At 38.6% G+C, this 24925-nt stretch overlaps 1 protein-coding gene across 1 annotated transcript in view; it reads left to right on the forward strand.

The window, feature by feature from the left end:
* The window catches only part of DNAH14 (dynein axonemal heavy chain 14), a 746387-nt gene that overhangs the window by 213069 nt on the left and 508393 nt on the right, over positions 1–24925 (forward strand). Inside the window, 2 exon segments of the mRNA XM_053712788.1 lie at positions 3208–3295; positions 15472–15722. Of these exon segments, the coding sequence (XP_053568763.1) occupies positions 3208–3295; positions 15472–15722 (339 nt within the window).

Here is a 24925-nt window from a genome sequence, read left to right on the forward strand (position 1 = left end):
CACGGCACACTGCAGGGTTATTATAAATCTTAAACTCCGGGGAGGGGGAGAGAGGGAGGGGGGAGACAGGCTCAGTGAAAGTGAAAGCAGTCTGAATTATTTGAATAACTTGCTGAATATACTTATTTCTGTAGATTTATTCAATAAAATAATTGTTTTATTTTCAGACATCTACATGACATATATAAAACAAATATTTTATTGGATAAATCTCCAGGCATAAGTATATGCCATTGCCACATGTGTTATTCAGACTCACTGCTTTCACTTCCACTGAGCCTCTCTCCCCCTCCCTGGCCCGGAGCTTGTTTAGATTTATAACCTGTTATCCTGCTGCAGACAGTAGCAGTGTAGTCAGATCGCTGCCTTACCCTGCCCGTAGTGCAAGTTATTCTTACTTGCCTCCAGCTTCCTGCTCGCCTGCAAGCAACCTCGACCACATGTCCCCACTCTTCTATGCCCCGCAGTGCTGCCTCTAACTGCTGTGTGCGCATGACTTCCATCTGCCTAGCTATATGCTAGGCCTGCTCAGGCCAGAACATGTGACATGTGATGTCACTCACTTACCGGCTTTTTCCATTGTCTTCACACGGCACGATCATCCTGATGTGATCTGTCTGTGTCTTAGAAGATCATGAAAGCTCAGCAGAGTTGATGACGTCACCCAAGTCATCCGAGTGGCGACCCCACTTAGTCAAACTCCTCTCCCCCGGCACCACCGCACATGTGATTGCACCACTGACTGCACCAACCTGACCACCAATGCGGCTGCGCAACAATTTCCCGCCCGGCAACTCAGCCTAGAGAGACTCAGACATACTGATGCCTGATTGGCTGAGCGGCCGGGCAGGCAGGGCTCAGGGCTCCCGAGGCTAGCCTCCGGTGGGAGCAGTTATGGGCTGCATAGAGACTGCTGCATTAGTATTATTCCCCACTGGGTGGCAGTCTCTAAAGCAGCCCATAACATAACAGACTAATACATTCATATTGCGCAATGGAAGGACAGCTGGCCTCTTACCTTCTTGCGCAATATGAATGCAATGTAGTAAAGTTAGGAAACAATAATAAAATTGCAATAATAAGCATAATTTGGTGGAGGGGTGGGGGGGTAGGGGGGGTCACCTTTCATATGTTAAAAAAAAAACAAACAAAAAAAACATTTTTTTTTTATTTATTTTTTTTATTAAAAAATAGATGTAATTCCCACATTGGCCAGGGTAGGCACTGCCTCACCTGCCTCTAATGAATGCACGTCCCTGTGTTAAAGTCAACTCCAGAGCAGCATTGCACTTCTGTGAAGTAGGCAGCTGAACACATCTGATGAGCCAATGACAAGAATTGTGTGTAGCCACCAATCAGCATCTAGGTCACAGTAGTGCATTGTTGCTTCTAAGCCTACTTAACTATGCTTTTCAACAAAGGATACCCAAATCAATTTGATAATAGAAAGGAAATGTCTTAAAATGTGGTATGCTCTGTCTGAACCATGAAAGTTAGAATGATGAATTCAAAGAAAAGATTAGTCTGAGAATAACACGTAGATGTATTTTTTTGCAGTTTCATTAGCTGTTTAAATTTAGACAAAATAAATTTTAGTGTCTATAAAACAATGGGAGGTGCCATGTTGTAACTTAGGTTACCTCCTCTGCTGTGGCCATTAAGAGACAGTTATAAATAGGCCACTAGAGATTGTGCAGCCAATGGCTGTGCGGAATATAACAGTGTTCTGCACTTTCATTTCTAACAGGAACTGAAAAGCTCACAATATATATATGCTGATATAATTGTATTTTCAAGAACAAAAGGCCTTGAATACAATAAGCGCCAGATTACGAGTAGTTTGCCCCTGAGCAATAAGGGGTTTATTGAAGGTGTTTGCACTTGTCCAGTTTTCGGCTGGTATTACGAGTTGAAAGTAAACGGGATCGTTTGAGCGCAGTCACGATTTATGCTAGAATGATTACTGCGTCCTCAGAGTTCTGGTTAACTGTTTTGCGAAACCAAAAAGTTGCACAAAACACATCAAAAATACATTACAAAGTACATTTACACTCATAATAACACTGTCTAATAAAAAATATTTTAAAAAAATATTACACAAAAAAGTTATAAGTTATGAGGTCTCAGGCAGCAAAGGGCTTTAACATAGGGACACATACATATACATGCCTACAGATGTATATGCATGTGTGTGTGTGTGTGTATATATATATATATGTGTGTGTGTGTGTGTATATATATATATAATGTGTGTGTATATATATATATATAATGTGTGTGTGTGTACAGAGGTATTTATGTACTTATATTTGTATATATGTATTTACAGACATATAAACCCATAAATACACATGCATATATATATATATATATATATATATATATATATATATATATATATATATGCATATATATATATATAATCTGTATATATTTATATCTATATATAATCGTGTGTATATATATATATATATAGATATATATATATATATATATATATATAGTTATAAATGTATAAATACCATCAGATATATGTAGAAATATGTATTCATAAATAAATAGAACATACTCTGCTATGCGAAGAATATTTGGAATGTGAAATATTCATATTTTCATGTTGGGTTAGAGCACTTGAGAATATGTTATCATGTTTGCGCACAATATTCTGGTTAGCACGAGAGCAAAAACGGTCTACTTTCAACTTGTAATGCGAGCACTACCCGACACGTGCAAAATACTTCTAGCAGTTAACGTTTGAGCGGGAGCGTTAATTTGCACTCCACTTGTAATCTGGCCCTATGCTAGTTAGGTACTATTTGATTGTAACTTTAGTGCAAAATTGTATATTGTGTAACTATGGCATTTTGGACCGGGGTGTCCCACCTTTTTCCTATACAAGTGATTTATATAGATGTTTTTTTAAATGCAAAGTGAATATCAACCTTACAAAGGAATTGCATACAAAAAATACCTGTTTTTGTAAACATTTAGAGCATTGTGTTTCTGTAAGTTGGTGCTATAAATTATTGTGCAGGCAGAGCATTTAATGCAGACTCTCAATAATAACTGACAGAATAATCATTTTTTTATGTCTTTAATTATTCAATTTTTCATGTGATCAACAATTTTATCAATGATGCAATGATGACAGTTACAGTAATATCATTTTATTGAGGTAATGGTATATTATAAAATATTTTTTTCTAGACTTATAAAAGTTGGAGTTATTGATTGGAGTCAATCAGATTTGAAGAAATGGCTTCTCACACACCCAGGACAAGTGGTTCTCGTTGTGGTAAGTTAAAAAGTAAGATTAAATAAGCAAGAAATAAACTTGTTAAAGGGACAGTCTACACAAAAATGTTGATTGTTAAAAAAGATAGCTAATCCCTTTATTACCCATTCCCCAGTTTTGCATAACCAACATGGTTATATTAATATACTTTTTACCTCTGTGATTACCCTGTATCTAAGCCTCTTCAGACTGCCCGCTTATCTCAGTTTTTTTGACAGACTTGCATTTTAGCCATTCAGTGTTGACTCATAAATAACTCCAATATGTACAGTTATGAAACAGCACTACTGAAAGGTGCACGTAAGGACGAGAGACACTGCCTGGTCTCTACAGCATATACTGAATCCAAAAGACGTCCACAGCACCCAGTATTCTTTTCAACACTTTATTAAGACAATAAAATAAGCGACGTTTCAGGGTTGACTCCCTTAGTCATGCTCTAGTTGCAATACATTTTGTCACAGCTTTTAAACCTTCATTTTCATGCCAGACAACCTCTGGTTACACATTGACTCACTCTAGTGGGCATTTTCTTTTTCATATGTTTAACAATGTAAAAACATTATGTTACTTTCTTGACATTTGTTTCTCTGGTGGACTTAGTTCCCAGCCAGGGAACCTGTGCACCTCGATTTGGAGAAAGTAAATATTCATTTAACTTTATGCAGCCCGCCCCCACTATTGGGCAGCCAATGGTTCAAAAGTGCAACTGTCCTAACATCATCCTAACAAATCAGCCTAGTATGAATTAACTGCTACATTTCTGAGGTGGAGTAGAGGTTAGGAAGCAGTGGCCTTCAGTTGAATGATTTTTAAATGGCAGTATTGTAGATCCTAGATGTACAAAACAGAGGGCACTTCATGTGCATATCAATAATGTGTTATCAATCAGATGTAGGAATAGTGCAGGGTACTCACATTATGTGGCAGCACTCTATTGTGCTTATAGGCGCGTTCACTGAGCCGCGGTTACCAGCTTCCTCCAAACAAATCAGGCAGGATTCAAATAATGCAGACCAGGTTAATAAATAACCATCAAAAGTTTAATGTAAAACCTTTAAGAATAGTGAGTAAAACTGTCCCTTTTAATGTGATATGATTTTTATGCCTGATGAAACTGCTGTGTTAGCAGAGAAACGCGTTGCAGTATACTGGGGCTCTGAATGAATATTTCAAACCTGTGTTTTTACTCACTATTGTAAAAGGTTTTACATTAAACTTTTGATGATTATTTTTTAACCTGGTCTGCATTATTTTAATCCTGTCTGATTTGTTTGGTGGAAGCCGGTAACCGAGAAAAAAAGAAGAAAGCATCCTTGAAAAACTCACACTCTGATTCCCCACTTTGGACTTTGGAACTTTCTATTTGAGATAAGTTTAAATTTGAGTTATAGTATTTAATAATATTTATATATCTCACATCTCCATTCAACCTAGTGATACCATTCTAATTATTAACCTTTGTGAGCCTATTTTGATTGTACCTGTCCTTTGCATTTTCCAATTTTAGCGCCCCCTAGAGGAACTGAGTTTCCTTTTTTTTGTGAATTTGTTTAAATGGCAGTCTGCAGTCTTTCAGCTTGATATTATAGCTTGATAAATATTAAAAACATTTCTTGAAAAAATATTCCAATTTATTCAGTTACCAATAAAATATTAAAATGTTTCCCATAAAGAAGCTATTAAGTCACAACTATTACATTAATAGCATTTTTTCTTCCTAATGGGAAAGAGTCCACAGCTGCATTCATTACTTTTGGGAAATAATAACCTGGCCACCAGGAGAAGGCAAAGACCCCCCAGCCAAAGGTTTAAATACTCCTCCCACTTCCCTCATCCCCCAGTCATTCTTTGCCTTTCGTCCCAGGAGGTTGGCAGAGACGTGTCAGAATTTGTTTTGTCTCTTATGGAGGGTTCTACTCTTCGCAATGGGACAGGAGTTTTAAGTAGCCCTATAAACTTCTCACTGAGGGCCTGGGTGAAAGTTAGAGTCCGGAGATGCAGGGAGAGCTCTCCTCTGCGACACCATCCAGACTCATATTAACAGCTCCTACAGCAATCAGCGTTGACGAGTTTCACAGACTGCTTTCTTCTCTCAAGTCCATGTCAGGAGCAATGCTACGACCTGTCACACTTGAAGGGCCGTGTTCCTGTTCCACGGCGTAGATTCTGGTAAGATCGTTTCATTTTTTTTATAATATAATGTTAACACAGAAGACAGGATCACAGTGTGGCGCCTTTTTATCTTTATAGAATCAAGGGTTAAAATCTCCTTAGGGGGATTATTGAACAGGGGGGAATACTAATCTTATGTGTTTATTTGATTTTATGCTGCTTTATGTGTGAGATGTTACTACCTATTAACCCCTAAACCGCCTCCCTCCTGCTTTGCAGATACATATTAAACCTATTAACCCCTAATCTGACGCCCACCCACCCACATCGCCGACACTAAAATAAACCTATTAACCCCTAAACCGCCGCCCCTCCACATCGCCAACACTTAATAAATCTAGTAACCCCTAAACCGCCGGCCCCCCACATTGTCAACACTATATAAAGTATTAACCCCTAAACCTCCAGTCCCCCACATCACAACAAAGCTAAACCTGATAACCCCTAAACCACCAGCCCCCTACATCGTAACTAATAAACTAAACCTATTAACCCCTAAACCGTTGCCCCCCCACATCGCAAAACACTAAATTAAACTATTAAACCCTAAACCTAACACCCCCCTAACTTTAAATTAAAAGTTACAATATAACTATCTTAAAATAAATAAAAACTTACCTGTGAAATAAAAAAACCTTAAGATTAAACTATAAATTAACCTAACATAACTATTCTAATAACATTTAAAATAAACTACGAATTATAAATCCTAAATTACATGATTAAAAACCTAAGTTACAAATTTATCAAAAAACTAATACTACGAAAAAATTTAAAAAATCTAACATTACAAAAAAAGTAAAAACGCTAAAATTACAAAAAATAAAAAACACTAGGATTACAAAAAACTAAACTAAATTATCCAAAATAATAAAAGTTAATACCTAATCTAATAGCCCTATAAAAACAAAAAAGCCCCCACAAAATAAAAAGACCCCCTAACCTAACAATAAACTACTGCCCTAAGTTAAATAGCTCTTTTACCTAAAAATTACAAAGTCCTCCTAACAGTCCCTCCCACCCAACCAACCCCCCCAAAATAAAAAAACAAAGTCTTAAAAAAAACCTAAGCTACCCATTGCCCCTAAAGGGGCATTTGTTTGGGCATTGCCCTTAAAAGGGCATTCAGCGCTTTTACTGCCCTTAAAAGGGCATTCAGATCATTTACTGCCCATCCCTAATCTAAAAAAAAACACCCCAAAAAATAAAAATAAAACTAACCCCAGGAAATCTACTCACGGTTCCTGAAGTCCAGACATCCATCTTCATCCAGACGAGAAGTCTTCATCCAGGCGGCATCTTCTATCTTCATCCCAGTGTTGCAAGGCTGTGGAGGCGCGGAGCCAATAGGATTTCATTAGCTCTCATCCTATTGGCTGATTTGAAAATGTCAGCCAATAGGAATGCAAGGTACCCCATATTTAAACAGGTACCTTACATTCAAGCTTCAGTGTACGACAGTGACCGTATAAAGAGGATCCTCCACGCTGGATGTCTGCGCTGCTCGCAAAAGATGCTCTACAGCTCCTTGACACCGGAATGAAGAAAGATGATGCCCCTGCGATCAAGATGTCGCCGCCTGGATGAAGATGGATGTCCGGGCTTCAGGAACCGTAAGTAGATTTTCTGGGGTTAGTGTAAGGATTTTTTTAGACTTAATTTTTTATTTGGGGGGGTTGGGTGGGTGGGGGGACTTTGTAATTTTTTTATGTAAAAGAGCTGTTAAACTTAGGGCTATTGGTAGTTTATTGTTAGGTTAGGGGGTGTTTTTATTTTGGGGGAGCTTTTTTGTTTTTTATAGAGCTATTAGATTAGGTGTAATTTTTAGTATTTTGGATAATTTTGTTTTTTATTTTTTGTAATATTAGTGTTTTTTTATTTTTTGTAATTTTAGCATTTTATTTTTTTGTAATGTTAGTTTTTTGTTTTTTTCCGTAGTATTAGGTTTATTTAAATTTGTAATTTAGGATTTTAAATTTTTTGTTTATTTTATTAGAATAGTTATGTTTAGTTAGTTTTTTTTTTATTTCACAGGTAACTTTTTATTTATTTTAAGATAGTTATATTGTAACTTTTGATTTAAAGTTAGGGGTGTGTTAGGTTTAGGGGTTAATAGTTTAATTTAGTGTTTTGTGATGTGGGGGACCGGCGGTTTAGGGGTTAATAGGTTTAGTTTATTAGTTATTATATGGGGGCTGGTGGTTTAGGGGTTAATAGGTTTAGTTTATTATTTGCGATGTGGGGGGCTGGCGGTTTAGGGTTTAATACTTTATTATAGTGTTGGCGATGTGGGGGGCCAACGATTTAGGGGTTAATAGGTTTATTATAGTAGTAGCGATGTGGGTGGGCAGCGGGTTAGGGGTTTATAGGTTTATTTAGTGTTGGCGATGTTGGGGAGCGGCGGATTAGGGGTTAATCACTTTATTTAGCGTCAGCGATATCGGGGAGCGGCAGATTAGGGGTTAATAACTCTTTTGTGTCGGCAATGTCGGGGAGCGGCAGATTAGGGGTGTTTAGACTTGGGGTTTATGTTAGGGTGTAAGGTTTTAATGTAATTTTCTTTTCCCCATAGACATAAATTGGGTTGCGTTACGGCGATTTGCCATTCCTGCAATCGCAGGTGTTAGTTTTTCTCCTAACACTTTCTCCCCATTTATGTCTATGGGGGAAAGCGTGCATGAGCATGTAAACTTAGCCCTTCACATTTGTGCGGTATGGAGCTTAACGCTCCATAACCCACAGCACAAGGAGGTTTTTCAGTAACTTATAATGGCAGCGCTAAGGCAAGTGCAATACCGCTCTTTTTTTGCGTTCTTTACGCACCCGGTATAGCGTAAAAATCGTAATCTAGGTGAATGTTTATTATTGAAATAAATGTTTTAACAATGATTTAAAAGACTGCGGCTGAAATGGCTCAAAGAGTGCATGTGTATATATATATATATATATATATATATATATATATATATATATATATATATATATATATATATATATACTGTATATGTGTGTGTATGTATATATATTTGTGTGTATGTGTATTGATATGTATGTGGGCAGTGTTTTAAACTTGGATTTCTCTTGTAAGGTGTATCCAGTCCACGGATCATCCATTACTTGTGGGATATTCTCATTCCCAACAGGCAGTTGCAAGAGGACACCCACAGCATAGCCGTCAATATAGCTCCTCCCCTCACTACCATATCCAGTCATTCTCTTGCAACTCTCAACAAGCATGGAGGTAGTAAGAGATAAGTGGTGAAACGTAGCTGTTATTTTGCTTCAATCAAGAGTTTGTTATTTTTAAATAGTACCGGAGTTGTGCTATTTTGTTCCAGGCAGAATAAAAAAAAAATCTGCCTGTGTTTTCTATGATCTTAGCAGGTTGTAACTAAGATCCATTGCTGTTCTCACACATGACTGAAGAGAGCGATAACTTCAGCGGGAGAATGGCATGCAGGTTATCGTGCTATGAGGTATGTGCAGTTAATATTTTTCTAGAAGATGTGAAGGCTAGAAAATGCTGCTGATACCAAATTTATGTAAGGTAAGCCTGAATACAGTGATTTAATAACGACTGGTATCATGCTTACTTTCTGAGGTAATACTCCTTTATATTTACAATATAAAATGTTTGCTGGCATGTTTAAAAGTTTTTATATATACTTTGGTGATAAAACTTTATTGGGGCCTAGTTTTTTTCCACATGGCTGGCTTAAATTTGCCTAGAAACAGTTTCCTGAGGCTTTCCACTGTGTTACTATGAGTGGGAGGGGCCTAGTTTAGTGCTTTTTTGAGCATTAACTATTACAGACTGAGACATCCAGGAGTTCCCTGACTGCTACAGGACATCTCTAAAGGGCTTTTAGGCTTCCAAAATCGTTTGTTGGGGAAGGTAGGCCCACAGCAAAGCTGTGGCAGTTTGGTGTGACTGTTAAAAACGTCTATATCGTTTTTTTGATCCGGTTTTTGAACTAACGGGTTAATCATCCATTTGCAAGTGGGTGCAATGCTCTGTTAGCCTATTATACACACTGTAAAAATTTCGTTTGATTTACTGCATTTTTTCATAATTCGCTGGGCAGAGATTCGCTCTTGCCACCTATCAGCTATCCAAATCCCAGGTGTAGAGAACTGGGAAGCGGATTTTCTAAGTCGACAGACATTTCATCCGGGGGAGTGGGAACTCCATCCGGAGGTGTTTGCACAATTGGTTCTTTGTTGGGGCGAACCAGAACTGGATCTCATGGCGTCTCGCCAGAACGCCAAGCTTCCTTGTACGGATCCAGGTCCAGGGACCCCAAGGCAACACTGATAGATGCTCTAGCAGCGCCTTGGTCCTTCAACCTTGCTTATGTGTTTCCACCGTTTCCTCTGCTCCCTCGTCTGATTGCCAAAATCAAGCAGGAGAGAGCATTGGTGATCTTGATAGCACCTGCGTGGCCACGCAGGACTTGGTATGCAGAGCTGGTGGACATGTCATCCTTTCCACCATGGACTCTGCCGCTGAGACAGGACCTTCTACTTCAGGGTCCTTTCAACCATCCAAATCTAATTTCTCTGGGGCTGACTGCCTGGAGATTGAACGCTTGATTTTATCAAAGCGTGGTTTCTCCGAGTCAGTCATTGATACCTTAATTCAGGCACGAAAGCCTGTCACCAGGAAAATATATCATAAAATATGGCGTAAATATCTTTATTGGTGTAAATCCAAGGGCTACTCATGGAGTAAGGTCAGGATTCCCAGGATATTATCTTTTCTCCAAGAAGGATTGGAGAAAGGATTGTCAGCTAGTTCCTTAAAGGGACAGATTTCTGCGCTATCTATTCTTTTGCACAAGCGTCTGGCGGATGTCCCAGACGTTCAGGCATTTTGTCAGGCTTTAGTTAGAATCAAGCCTGTGTTTAAACCTGTTGCTCCACCTTGGAGCTTAAATTTGGTTCTTAAAGTTCTTCAGGGGGTTCCATTTGAACCTCTTCATTCCATAGATATCAAACTTTTATCTTGGAAAGTTCTTTTTTTGGTAGCTATTTTCTCGGCTCGTAGAGTTTCCTGCCTTACAATGTGATTCTCCTTATCTGATCTTCCATGCAGATAAGGTAGTTCTGCGTACCAAACCTGTGTTTTTACCTAAGGTGGTATCTAATAAAAATATCAATCAAGAGATTGTTGTTCCGTCTTTCTGTCCTAATCCTTCTTCAAAGAAGAAGCGTCTATTACACAATCTGGACGTGGTTCGTGCTTTAAAGTTTTACTTACAAGCTACTAAAGATTTTCGTCAAACATCTGCTTTGTTTGTTGTCTACTCTGGACAGAGGAGAGGTCAAAAGGCTTCGGCAACCTCTCTTTCTTTTTGGCTAAGAAGCATAATCTGCTTAGCCTATGAGACTGCTGGCCAGCAGCCTCCAGAAAGGATTACAGCTCATTCTACTAGAGCTGTGGCTTCCACATGGGCCTTTAAAAATGAGGCTTCTGTTTAACAGATTTGCAAGGCGGCGACTTGGTCTTCGCTTCACACTTTTTCAAAATTCTACAAATTTGATACTTTTGCTTCTTCGGAGGCTATTTTTGGGAGAAAGGTTTTACGGGCAGTGGTTCCTTCCGTTTAAGTACCTGCCTTGTCCCTCCCTTCATCCGTGTACTTTAGCTTTGGTATTGGTATCCCACAAGTAATGGATGATCCGTGGACTGGATACACCTTACAAGGCCCGCCCTGTCATTTTAAGGCAGGTATTTTTTAATTTTAAACTACAGTCACCACTGCACCCTATGGTTTCTCCTTTCTCTGCTTGTTTTCGGTCGAATGACTGGATATGGTAGTGAGGGGAGGAGCTATATTGACAGCTCTGCTGTGGGTGTCCTCTTGCAACTTCCTGTTGGGAATGAGAATATCCCACAAGTAATGGATGATCCGTGGACTGGATACACCACAAGAGAAATAAATTTATCAGGTAAGCATAAATTGTGTTTTCCATACAGCGCCATAGCTTCAAAGTAAGTGAAGAATTTCACTATTTGAATTTAGGCTTTGCTCACCTTTGGCTTATTACTCGAGTGAAGCACACCCTAGACTTTTTTCTATAGGATATATTTCCCACTGCTTACGAATTAAGCTCAAAGGTGTAGAGAAGTGGGGTAGGAAGTTATGGGTACTTTTTAATAAAATGGTTAAGGTTAAATGTTCTTAGAGGGTAAAAATCACCCCTCAGTTCAGGAAAAGAAGTGAGAGGGTTGGGGTGTGGGGGGCGGAAGCCTATAAGGATATGAGGACTTGAGTTTATTAACAACTAAATAGGGGTCTAATTACGTCCCTATGGGGTACAGGTAAAAGGTAATTAATGGGGCATGGGGGCCTATCCCCCAGGGGGCCTATATCATAGGCAAAAGAAAAATGAAACTATTGGCGTCTTGTGGGGTCTACTAACTTATTGTTTCGGGATAGAGCCATATGGTAGGAGATTGGGGGGGTTTATAATAAACCATTACCCTAAGATGTAACCTTGATATAACAATATCATGTGGGGAAAACAAATATAACAGGCAACAGTCCAATAGTAAATCTTAACAATATAAGTGGTAATGAATGAGTAGATAAATGGAATGAACATTTACATAGGAAGCACTGTAGGGTTATGTGACCTCTTGACTATAGGTAAGGCTACCTGAATTCAACTTGCGTGAGTGGTTAATTCCCTCATAGGGTATGTTAGAGTGCTAGAGAAGTAATATAGGTCACAAGTCTTATAGTCTAGTGAAGTAGTTGGTAGCTAGGCTAATGTGTGTTCCAATTTCTTCAAAAACTTAACCCGGTGTGGTAGTTTACAGCCTATACTGTGATCCCTTATCTTGGATTTAGATCCTTGTTCGGTTGTACTCTGGTGGTAGGGGGTTTAGGTGTGTAGTAGAGAAACTTAGCATTTTATGACCCTTTAGCAGTATTCCCTAGTAAGTGAATAGGGTAGTCAGTAATCGTTGGAAAACTTTGTAGCTGATGGACAGAATACCTTCTCATGTAGTGTCCCCAGACTCCCATGAGCGTAACTGTCAGGCTAAGAGGCAACAGAAATGTTATATTGTCACCTGTCTGGGGCGAAGTCAGGGCCCTAGTTTCGTCATTTAGTGTTCGTGGTCGTAAATGAGCACTGACGTAAAGTCTGGTGTAAAAACTCACCCACCATATCCTAGTCTCTTAGTCCAGAATTATAACCAGGTGGGGGCGTCCCATGAGACTAGGAAACATGAGCCTGCAATAACGATTACGTTTTAGCATGAACATGTAAGGACGTATCATAATAAGAAATAAAAGATAAATAACCAGTGCAAGGAAACCTTATAACGGACAAAAAATATATACATTACTATTTGGTGACCTCCGATCTCCATCATTTATAGCTTTAAGTCCCAAGAAGAGGAAACAAATTGTAGTTCCGTCAGTTCAGGAAAGAGTCAAAGTCTTGATTATGATGTTTAGCATTTGGAGGCTGTGATCTCTGCAGGAGTGAGTCCCATTCCTTAGCTGTTGAGCTTAGTCTCTCAGACCTATTGTATATTGGAGTTTGTAGATCCTGGGTCTCAGAGGGTCTCATCGGCAGGGAGTTCAAAATCTTGGGGGCTCTTGAAACCACCGGTCCAGGAGGTCTCTCCCTCGACAGAGGTCATCTATAGTAATCAGCGAACCATCCTTGTTAATGAGGAGCTTTGTCGGGTATCCCCACCGATATTTGATTCCCCTCTTCCTTAGCGTAGTCGTGATCTCCCGGAAAGAGTTCCTTTTTTTCATGGTGTATTGGGATAGATCCAGAAAGACTTGTATGTGTTTTACTCCTTCTGGTAGGGAAGAGGTGTTGAAGGCTGTTTTGAGAATTTTTTCTTTAAATGTGAAGTAGTGGAAACGTACTATTGTATCTCGTGGTTTATCCACTGAGACATTCCTACCTCTCGGGAGTCTATGTGCCCTGTCTATTAGGGATTCAGATGGATTTGTAGATGGTTTAAGATGTTTACAATACTCCAGGATGAAATCTCCAAGTTCACTGGGTGAGACATCTTCTGATATACCCCGGAATCTGAGATTGTTCCGTCTCGAACGATCTTCGAGATCTGCCACTTTTGCTTCAATAATATCTACATGATCCATTACATGTTGTGAGTGGGTAATCAAATTAGCCTGTTCTATGGCTCGGTCTTCTTGCTTGCGTTCCAGAGCTTTGGTGTGTTCGTTGATAGCACCAATGTCTCTTCGCAATTCAGCAACTGAGCCCCGGATAGTTTTAGTGAGAGTCTCTTCCAGGTTCTTCATTCTCTCCGTTAGAGTATCAACTATCGCTGAGGCTGTAATGCCATCCATAGTAGCCTCAGAGGATAGAGGTGTAGGCGTGTTTGGTATCAGGGCCTGAGATTGAGGCATTATCCCAGGACTATGGGAGGTGTTCTCAAAATGAGTAGCGGCCTTAAAATGATCTGCCAAGGATTTCTTTGGTATTGCCACCGAATGTTTCTTCCTGTTGCCTTGTGGCATGATAGTTTCCCGCTGTCTGATTCTTACTTGCTAGAGACCCCAAGTCTCTTCATTGGCCCCCTGGTAGAAATGGTCTTAGAGTTTTAAGCCATGAGAAAAGGAGTGTGGTATTGTGGTAGTAGGGCGCACCCTAGACTTTTGCTTGAATCCTAAAATATTAATGTCAACTTGTAATATAAGCAAAAAATACACGCTATTGATTTATCCTGAGTGATGTTAGCGCACAGTATCAATACCACTAATTTCTTTGTGGTCCACTTTTAATCTGGGACATATTTTGCTTGCTTTGCCAACAATATGTAATATAACTGTTTAATGTCTGTTTATATTGAACTTTTTTAACCAGTATCAGTTGTGTTGCTGGTCCTAATGCTTACTAGCTGATAAGTACCACAGTTCTATTGGCGAAGAGAAACACGCCTCTATGCTTTAAACCATCCATGTATTTTTAAAATAGACAAAGTGTGCTGTAATTCCTGTGAACGGATGTGTAGTCTAGTGAGAAACACTAAAAACAAAAATAAAATAAAAGCGTGTAACTTTATTTGTAAACCACATACAGGTTTATATGGTGTCAGATTTGTTACAAAAATATGTTTAAAGGACTATTAAATGCAGTAGAATTGCATAATCAACAAATACATAGTTAAAAAGTAATGCAATAGTGCTTTTAAGTGAGTACTAGATTTTTCCGATAAGTTTGAAATTTATTCCATTTGCCTGCCCCTGTATCATGTGACAGCCTTCAGCCAATCACAGACTCATATACGTATACACTGAAAACTCTTGCACATGCTCAGTAGGATCTGGTGCCTCAGAAAGTGTGCATATAAAGACTTTGCATATGGATAATGGAAGTAAATTGGAAAGGTATTTAAAAAAAAAAAAAAAATTGCATGTTCTATCTGAATCATAAAAGTTTTTAATATAGTGTCCCTTTAAAAATATGTGAAATTGCTCCATTGTATGCATTAGTTTTGTGTAATTCTTGTTGCTCATATGAAGAATCAATGTCATAAAACACACATAGACAATGTTTCTGTTCGTGCCACTGTCTGATCTGTTTTTATATACTTATTTACAAGCAGATGGGCAGAATTTGTAGTTCGTTTTGATGCAAATTAGCCCAAACCCTTTTTTATTTTTTCAAATGAGCAATTTCACTTGCAATATGTCTGGCAATGGCTCTAAAAATACAAGCACCAGAAACAATATAAGTGCCTGGCATGTGTGACAACTCATGCTGCTTCTTGTGGTTTTGAACTGGGTACTTGTATTCCAAAACGTTTGACAATATGCTCATACTTCCCAACATTTCAAAATTCAAAAGAGGGACACCCCCCAAAGCAAATTTGATAATAAAAGTAAATTTGGAAGTTGTTTAAAATTGCATGCCCTATCTAAATCATGAAAATTACATTTTGACTAGACTGTCCCTTTTACGTGATTTATTTTAAAAAGTTTGTTTTTTATTTTCTTAAGAGCCAGATTATGTTCAATAGAGATTGTATGAAGAGCTTCTCTGCTGTTGAACCAGTGAAAGGATTAGGACTAGTCCATTCTAATTTATTGAAGCAATTGGAAGAGCTTGCTGAGATGGCATTAGATATCCCACTTCTTCATCAGAAGACCACCCTCGAAGCTTTACTTACCCTCTATGTGCACTGCAGAGATGTCTTGGCAGATATAATACAGAAGAAAATACTGGATCCAGAAGATTTTGAATGGACAAGGTACATTTGATCAAGTTGTGTTTGTATAAGATAATTGGACAGTAGCTGCACTTTTAAGCTAGATATTGTAGCTATGACATAATTAAACAATTTAAACACTTTTGTTAGTGATTTACGTTAAAGATCCACTAAATACAGCAGAATTGGATCATTGACAAATACACCATAAAAAGATTTTCTGGCAAATGTGAAAAATAATCTTATTTTCACTCCCTCTATATCATGTGACAACCATCAGCTAATCACAAAATGCATATATGTACACTGGTCAGCCACAACATTAAAACCACCTGCCTAATACTGTGTAGGTCCCCCTCCTACTGGCAAAACAGCTGTGATGCATCAAAGCATGGACTCCGTAAGACCTGAATGTGTCCTGTGGTATCTGGCACCAAGACATTAGCAGCAGATCCTTTAAGTCCGGCAAGTTGCGAGGTGGGGCCTCCATGGATCAGATTTGTTGTTCCAGCACATCCCACAGATGCTCAATCGGAATGAGATCTGGGGAATTTGGAGGCCAAGGCAACACCTTGAACTCTTTGTTATATTCCTCAAACCATTCCTGAACAATTTTTACAATGTGGCAGGGTGCATTATCCTGCTGAAAGAGGCCACTGCCATCAAGGAACACCATTGACATAAAGTAGTGTAATGTGGTCTGTAATAATCGCAAGGATAGTATTACGTGTCAAAGTAACATCCACATGAATGCCAGGTCCCAAGGATCCCCAGCAGAACATAGCCCAGAGCATAACACTGCCTCCGCCAGCCTGCCTTCCCATATTGCATCCTGCTGCCATCTCTTCCCCAGGTAAACAACACACCCGGCCATCCAGATGATCTAAAAGGAAACCTGATTCATAAGACCTGGCAACCTTCTTCCATTGCTCCATGGTCCAGTTCTGATGCTCACGTCCCCATTGAAGGCGCTTTCAGCGGTTGGAAGGGGTCATCATGGGCATTCTGTGGCTACCCAGCCCCATATGCAGCAAACCGTTTTCTGACACCTTTAGATCATGGTCAGCATTATTTTTTTCAGCAATTTCAGGTACAGTAGTTCTTCTGTGTGATTGGACCAGACGGGCTAGCCTTCTCTCCCCACATGCATCAATGGACCTTTGGTGCCTATGACCCTGATGCTGGTTCACCAGTTGTCCTTCCTTGCACCACTGTTGGTAGGTACTAACCTCTGCTTCCCGGGAACAACCCAGAAGACTTGCCGCTTTGTAGACACAGTCATCTAGCCATCACTATTTGGCCCTTGTCAAAGTCACTTAGATCTTTTCAGTTTGCCCATTTGTCCTTCTTCCAACACATGAAATTCAAGAACTGACTGTTCACTTGCTGCCTAATTTCTCCCACCCCTCGACAGGTGTCATTGTGACGATAAAATCAATGTTATTTACTTCACCTGTCAGTGGTTTTAATGTTTTGGCTGATCCGTGTATATACTGTGCACTTTTGCACATTCCCAGTAGGAGCTGGTGCCTCAGAAGTGTGCATAGAAAAAGAATGTGCACGTTTTGATAATGGAAGTAAATTGGAAAGTCTTTTAAAACTGCATGCTCTACCTGAATCTCGAAACTTTATCAGCTGTCAAAATAATTAAAACAAAACAGAATCGCAAATTCATAGGACGATTTGAACCGTAAACCTTTTATTAATATCATTCAACTTTCCATTAAAGGGACATTTTAGCATATAAATAAAATGCTCTATTTTGTTAGAACATTCTATTTGTTTTACTGTGTTAACACTACACTCCAGATGAGAGTTTTGAAGGCATAGAAGGAAATGTGTTTACGTTAGGCAAATTCAAGGAATGTACTTGTTTTTTTCATATACCATTATAAATGTAAATAGACAATATGTTATTGAATGTAAATAGACAATATGTTGTTTAATGTATTTTAGGATCAACTAAAGCTGTTTACAAGTGAGCTCCATATGCTGATGATCTTATCTAGACACTGATTTGTGCTTGAATGATTCACACAAGACGCTATATAAATTCAGAACTGTTAATTACATCATTTCTGGCTGTTTTATTTCAAACCAAAAAGTATAAATTGACATAACAAAATATGATAATTTAGTGTAATGCAATGTAGATCACTTTAATCTTTACATTTAACAGCCAGTCAGTCATCTGTCTATACTGTTGTTATATAGAAAGTAAAACATTTTATTTATGTACAGAAAAAAGGAAACATATGGAAATTAAATTGTCTTCTGGCAATGAAAATGTTACTGCAAAGAAAAAAACTGTTATATTTTTTTATACAAACATATTTTTTTTTCACCACTGCATCTACAGTATATATCTCCAGTAATATGAAGGATTTACTTAAAGGGACACTAAACCCAAAATATTTCTTTAATGATTCAGACAGAGGGGCCGATTTATTAAAGTGCGGACGGACATCATACGATGTAGCGTATCATGTCCGCCGCACATCGATAAATGCTGACATCATACGCTGTCGGCACTTATCATTCATCATCTTGTGAACTGCTTGTGCAATACTGCCCCCTGCAGATTTGCGGCCAGCTAGCAGGGGGTGTCAATCAACCCGATCATATAGGATCGGGCGGATTGATGTCCGCAGCCTCAGAGCAGACGGACAAGTTATGGAGCAGCGGTCTTTAGACCGCTGCTTCATAATTACGGTTTCCGGCGAGCCTGAAGGCTCGCGCGGAAACAGGGGCATCAAGCTCCATTCGAAGCTTGATAATTTGGCCCCAATGCAAGCAGTTTTAATTAAGTTTCTAATTTACTCCTATTATCAATTTTTCTTTGTTCTCTTGCTATCTCTATTTAAAAAGCAGAAATGTAAAGCTTAAGAGCTGGCACATTTTTGGTTGAGAACCTGGGTTATGCGTGCTTATTGTATTGCTAATTGTAGCCCCCAATAAGAAAGCGCTAACCAGGGTGCTGAACCTAAAATGGGCTGGCTCCTAAGCATTAAATTCCTGCTTTTTAAATAAAGATACCAGGAGAAAAATTGATAGTAGGAGCACATTAGAAAGTTGTTTAAGATTGCATGCTCTATCAGAATCATGAAAGAAAAAAATTGGGTTTAGTATCCCTTTTTTAAATAGAACAGGGGATCTGTATTTCTACCAAATTTTAAGTAAAATAGTTTGGTTTTTTTTTTCTCTCTGACTGTTAATTGACAGAGTAGTCAACTATTTTTAGCACTACACATTTATTTGAGCCTGGTTAATATTTAGGTTGTATTAAAATGATAACATCCTGTTATATTTCTTAATTTATTCAGAACATGACTGGCTTGTGGGAATAACAAAAACACGGCTAGATTACGAGTTGTGCGTTAGAGGCTATGCGGTGCTAACGAGCAGTTTTCCCTCATCGCTCACTTACATGCAGCGCTGGTATTACGAGTTTTTATAAACCCGTTGTTAAAAGACAAGAAGTGAGCGTTGTGCAAAATTTTGCTCCTTACCATACTCCAATTCCAGCGCTGCTTAAGTCAGCGGTGAGCTGGTCGTACGTGCTCGTGCACGATTTCCCCATAGGAATCAACAGCCGGCTGAGAAAAAGTCTAACACCTGCAAAAAAGCAGCGTAAAACTCACCAATGCAGCCCCATTGATTCCTATGGGGAAATAAAATTTATGTTTACACTTAACACCCTAACATGAACCCTGAGTCTAAACACCCCTAATCTTACATTTATTAACCCCTAATCTGCCACCCCCGATATCGTCGCTACCTACATTATATTTATTAACCCCTAATCTGCCGTCCCTAACATCTCCGCCACCTACCTACATTTATTAACCCCTAATCTGCCGCCCCCAATGTCGCCGCCACTATACTAAATGTATTAACCCCTAGACCTAAGTCTAACCCTAACTCTAACACCCCCTAACTTAAATACAATTTAAATAAATCTAAATAAAATTACTATCATTAACTACATTATTCCTATTTAAAACTAAATGCTTACCTATAAAATAAACCCTAAGATAGCTACAATATAACTAATTGTTACTAGCTTAGGGTTTATTTTTATTTTACAGGCAAGTTTGTATTTATTTTAACTAGGTAGAATAGTTACTAAATAGTTATTAACTATTTAATAACTACCTAGCTAAAATAAATACAAAAGTACCTGTAAAATAAAACCTAACCTAAGTTACAATAACACCTTACACTACACTATAATTAAATAAATTAACTAAATTAAATACAATTACCTAAATTAAATTAAATTAGCTAAAGTACAAAAAAAAAATAAACACAAAATTACAGAAAATAATAAACAAATTACAAGATATTTAAACTAATTACACCAAATCTAATAGCCCTATCAAAATTAAAAAAAGCCCCCCCCCCAAATAAAAAAAACCCTAGCCTAAACTAAACTACAAATAGCCCTCAAAAGGGCCTTTTGCAGGGCATTGCCCCAAAGTAATCAGCTCTTTTACCTGTAAAAAATACAAACAACCCCCCCAACAGTAAAACCCACCACCCACACAACCAACCCCCCAAATAAAATACTAACTAAAAAACCTAAGCTCCCCATTGCCCTGAAAGGGCAGTTAGCTCTTTTGCCGCCCAAATTCCCTAACCTAAAAATAAAACCCACCCAATACACCCTTAAAAAAACCTAACACTAACCCCCTAAAGATCGACTTACAGTTCTGAAGATCCGACATCCATCCTCAAGGAAGCAGCAGAAGTCTTCATCCAACCGGGCCGAAGTCCTCAACGAAGCCGGGAGAAGTCTTCATCCAAGACGGGCGAAGTGGTCCTCCAGACGGGCAGAAGTCTTCATCCAGACGGCATCTTCTATCTTCATCCATCCGCCGCGGAGTATCCTCTTCATCCGACGGACTAACGACGAATGAAGGTACCTTTAAGTGACGTCATTCAAGATGGCGTCCCTTAGATTCCGATTGGCTGATAGAATTCTATCAGCCAATCGGAATTAAGGTAGAAAAAATCCTATCAGCCAATAGGATTGAGCTTGCATTCTATTGGCTGTTCCAATCAGCCAATAGAATGCAAGCTCAATCCTATTGGCTGATTGGATCAGCCAATAGGATTGAAATTCAATCCTATTGGCTGATTGCATCAGCCAATAGGATTTTTTTACCTTAATTCCGAATGGCTGATAGAATTCGAACAGCCAATCAGAATCTAAGGGACGCCATCTTGGATGACGTCACTTAAAGGTACCTTCATTCTTCTTTAGTCGTCGGATGAAGAGGATGCTCCGCGTCGGATGTCTTGAAGATGGATCCGCTCTGCGTCGGATGGATGAAGATAGAAGATGCCGTCTGGATGAAGACTTCTGCCCGTCTGGAGGACCACTTCGCCCGGCTTCGATGAAGACTTCTCCCGGCTTCGTTGAGGACTTCGGCCCGGTTGGATGAAGACTTCTGCCACTTCCTTGAGGATGGATGTCGGATCTTCAGAACAGTAAGTCGATCTTCAGGGGGTTAGTGCTAGGTTTTTTTAAGGGTGTATTGGGTGGGTTTTATTTTTAGGTTAGGGTTTGGGCCGCAAAAGAGCTAACTGCCCTTTTAATGGCAATGCCCATCCAAATGCCCTTTTCAGGGCAATGGGGAGCTTAGGTTTTTTTTTTTAGTTTGGGGGGTTGGTTGTGTGGGTGGTGGGTTTTACTGTTGGGGGGTTGTTTGTATTTTTTTTTACAGGTAAAAGAGCTGATTACTTTGGGGCAATGCCCCGCAAAAGTCCCTTTTAAGGGCTATTGGTAGTTTAGTTTAGGCTAGGGTTTTTTTTTTTTAATTTTAGGGGGCTTTTTTTATTTTGATAGGGCTATTAGATTAGGTGTAATTAGTTTATTATTTTCTGTAATTTAGTGGGGGGGTTTTGTACTTTAGCTAATTTAATTTATTTAATTGTATTTAATTTAGTTAATTTATTTAATTATAGTGTAGTGTTAGGTGTTATTGTAACATAGGTTAGGTTTTATTTTACAGGTACTTTTGTATTTATTTTAGCTAGGTAGTTATGAAATAGTTAATAACTATTCTACCTAGTTAAAATAAATACAAACTTGCCTGTAAAATAAAAATAAACCCTAAGCTAGCTACAATGTGACTATTAGTTATATTGTAGCTAGCTTAGGGTTTATTTTATAGGTAAGTATTTAGTTTTAAAGTGAAAATAAATTTTGTGCTAATGAATCTACCTACAGTTAAACCACAGTTCAATTAAGCAAGTCGATAACTTTTTTTTTATTAAACAAATCAAAATGTGACTAAATAATTTTATTTTTACCGATCGCATAAAGCATTGCCTTCCTCCGCCCCCTCGCCATCTTCCTGGTTTATGCAAGCTTGAATTTTCAACTGACCGTGACGTCATTTATGTCAAGATGCGCACTCGTAACCGACAACGAAAAATGTTTGCGCATGCGCAATTGGACAATATACGCTGCGATACATAGTAACACAGATTCACGTAGCTTTTGTGATATAAACAGGATTCCCTTCTTTAATGCGCATGCGGCTACCGTGAACGCGCTTCTCTGAGACAGAAGGGATTCACTGTTAGCCGCATGCGCATTAGAAGCTGTGGGCGTAATTCTGGATGCTGGAGACGCCAATGGGGGAACCAATCGGTTAGATACCAAAGGTTTTGTCACAGCCAAATATTTTTTTTTTTTTATCGCGGGTGGAGGAACAGATAGCTGATAGAACAAACTTGGCAAGTAATAAAATGTATTTAGACAAAGGGAATAAAAAAAGCATGAATGAAACTAACGTTCAATCTTAATGATATTTTGAAATATGAATAGCAAAAGCTCTGACTTAACTTTCACTTTAAATAGGAATTATTTAGTTAATGATAGTAATTTTATTTAGATTTATTGTAATTCTATTTCTATTCTATTTTTGGGGGGTGTTAGGGTTAGACTTAGGTTTAGGGGTTAATACATTTAGTATAGTGGCGGTGACGTTGGGAGCGGCAGATTAGGGGTTAATACGTGTAGGTAGGTTGTGGCGACATTGGGGGCGGCAGATTATGGGTTAATAAATATAATGTAGGTGTTGGCGATGTTGGGGGCAGCAGATTAGGGGTTTATAAATATAATGTAGGTGGTGGCGGTGTCCGGAGCGGCAGATAAGGGGTTAATAATTTTATTTTAGTGCTTGCGATGTTGGGGGGGGGCCTCGGTTTAGGGGTTAATAGGTAGTTTATGGGTGTTAGTGTACTTTTTAGCACTTTAGTTATGAGTTTTATGTTACGGCATTGTACCATAAAACTCTTAACTGCTGACTTTTAAATGCGTTTGGACTCTTCACGGGGTAGGGTGTACCGCTCACTTTTTGGCCTCCCAGGACAGACTCGTAATACCGGCGCTATGGAAGTCCCATAGAAAGAAGACTTTACGAAGTTTACGTAAGTCGTTTTGTGGTAAGGCCAAAGAAGTGTGCGGGGACCCTAAACTTTCAAGACTCGTAATACCAGCGGGCGTAAAAAACCAGCGTTAGGACCTCTTAACGCTGCTTTTTTACCCTAATGCACAACTCGTAAACTAGCCTACAGTTTTTTTGCTATTCTTAAAAAAACATGCACGGTATTAGATATAATGCAGTAAAACCACATACACTTATCTAAAAGGAAATACAAGCAATTATAATAAAGAACAAGCACACCTGAATGATTTACATCATTACATCTGCATATCACTTTAGAAACAGGAATAATGAATCTACAATACTCCTATATTAAAAAAAATAAAATAAAAGGTGAACGTTCTCAAATATCAGTCTGTTCAGTTTCCTTTAAATCCAAAATTAAAATCTGTTGACAGAATTCAACCTGATCCAGTACGATAGGGTTGATTTACACCCCCCTTCTGACGGCCGATTAGCCGCGAGTCTGCAGGGGGCGGCGTTGCACCAGCAGCTCTTGTGAGCTGCTGGTGCAATGCTGAATACGGAGAGAGTATTGCTCTCCGCATTCAGCAAGGTCTTGCGGACCTGATCCGCAGTGTCGGATCAGGTCCGCAAGACCTTTGTTAAATAGGGGCCAATGTGTGTATATATACACATATTAACACATAAATATATATGTATATCAGCATATACATATATATTTACAAATTCTGCAATCGCTGTGTGACTTACCCCTTTGCTGCGAACAAGGCTCCGATTGGAGCCTATGGAAGCGCACTCTCGTGAGCGCAATTCTTCCCAGCAATGCGAACGTGAGCTTGTGTTAGCATTGCTGTTAACTTGTAATACCAGTGCACATTACCTTGTGCTGATATTACACAGTGGAGCGCAGATTGCGCTCTCTTGAAAGCGATATTTAGCTCTTCACTTGTAATCTAGCTTTTTATACTCTGTAAGTTAGCGAAGAATAGTACAGTATTGCAGCTGCTGCCCAACATAAAGCCCAACATCCAAGTCTGTTTACTTTTATGATGAGGCCCCCCTCTTATGTATTGTAGTATATGATCAAATGCCATAAAATTAATAAATTGCACTACTGCTTGTTTAATTGTTTAAAGGGACAGTCTACACCAAAATTTTTATTGTTGTAAAAGATAGAAAATACCTTTATTACCCATTCCCTAGTTTTGCATAACCAACACTGTTATATTAATATACTTTTTACCTCTGTGATTAAATTGTATCTAAGCCTCTGCAAACTGCCCCCTTATTTCAGTTCTTTTGACAGACTTGCATTTTAGCCAATCAGTGCTGGCGCCTAGGTAACTCCACGTGCATGAGCACAGTGTTATCTATATGGCACACATGAACTAACACCCTCTAGTGGTGAAAAACTGTCAAAATGCTTTCAGAAAAGAGGCGGCCTTCAAGGTCTAAGTATGAGTTTTAATCTACTTGACTGCAAAGCTCCAATGCACTTATATATATATATATATATGTATATGTGTGTACATATGTATTTATGTGTTTATATGAGTATATATGTCTGTAAATACATATATACACATATAAATACCTAAATGCATATGTATATCTAAATGCATATGTATACATACACATACATATACATATTTAAAGATGTTTATGTATGTATCTCATATATTTGAGCCCTTATAACTTTTTTGTGCAATTTTTGTTTTTAATTTTTATTAGATATTTTTATTATCATTGTAACTATATTTTTAATGCATTTTTTAGGTGTTTTGTGTAACTTTTTTGTTTCGCAAATGTTAACCTGAGCTC

The sequence above is a fragment of the Bombina bombina genome, chromosome 4 (assembly GCF_027579735.1).
Source record: "Bombina bombina isolate aBomBom1 chromosome 4, aBomBom1.pri, whole genome shotgun sequence".
Taxonomy (NCBI): domain Eukaryota; kingdom Metazoa; phylum Chordata; class Amphibia; order Anura; family Bombinatoridae; genus Bombina; species Bombina bombina.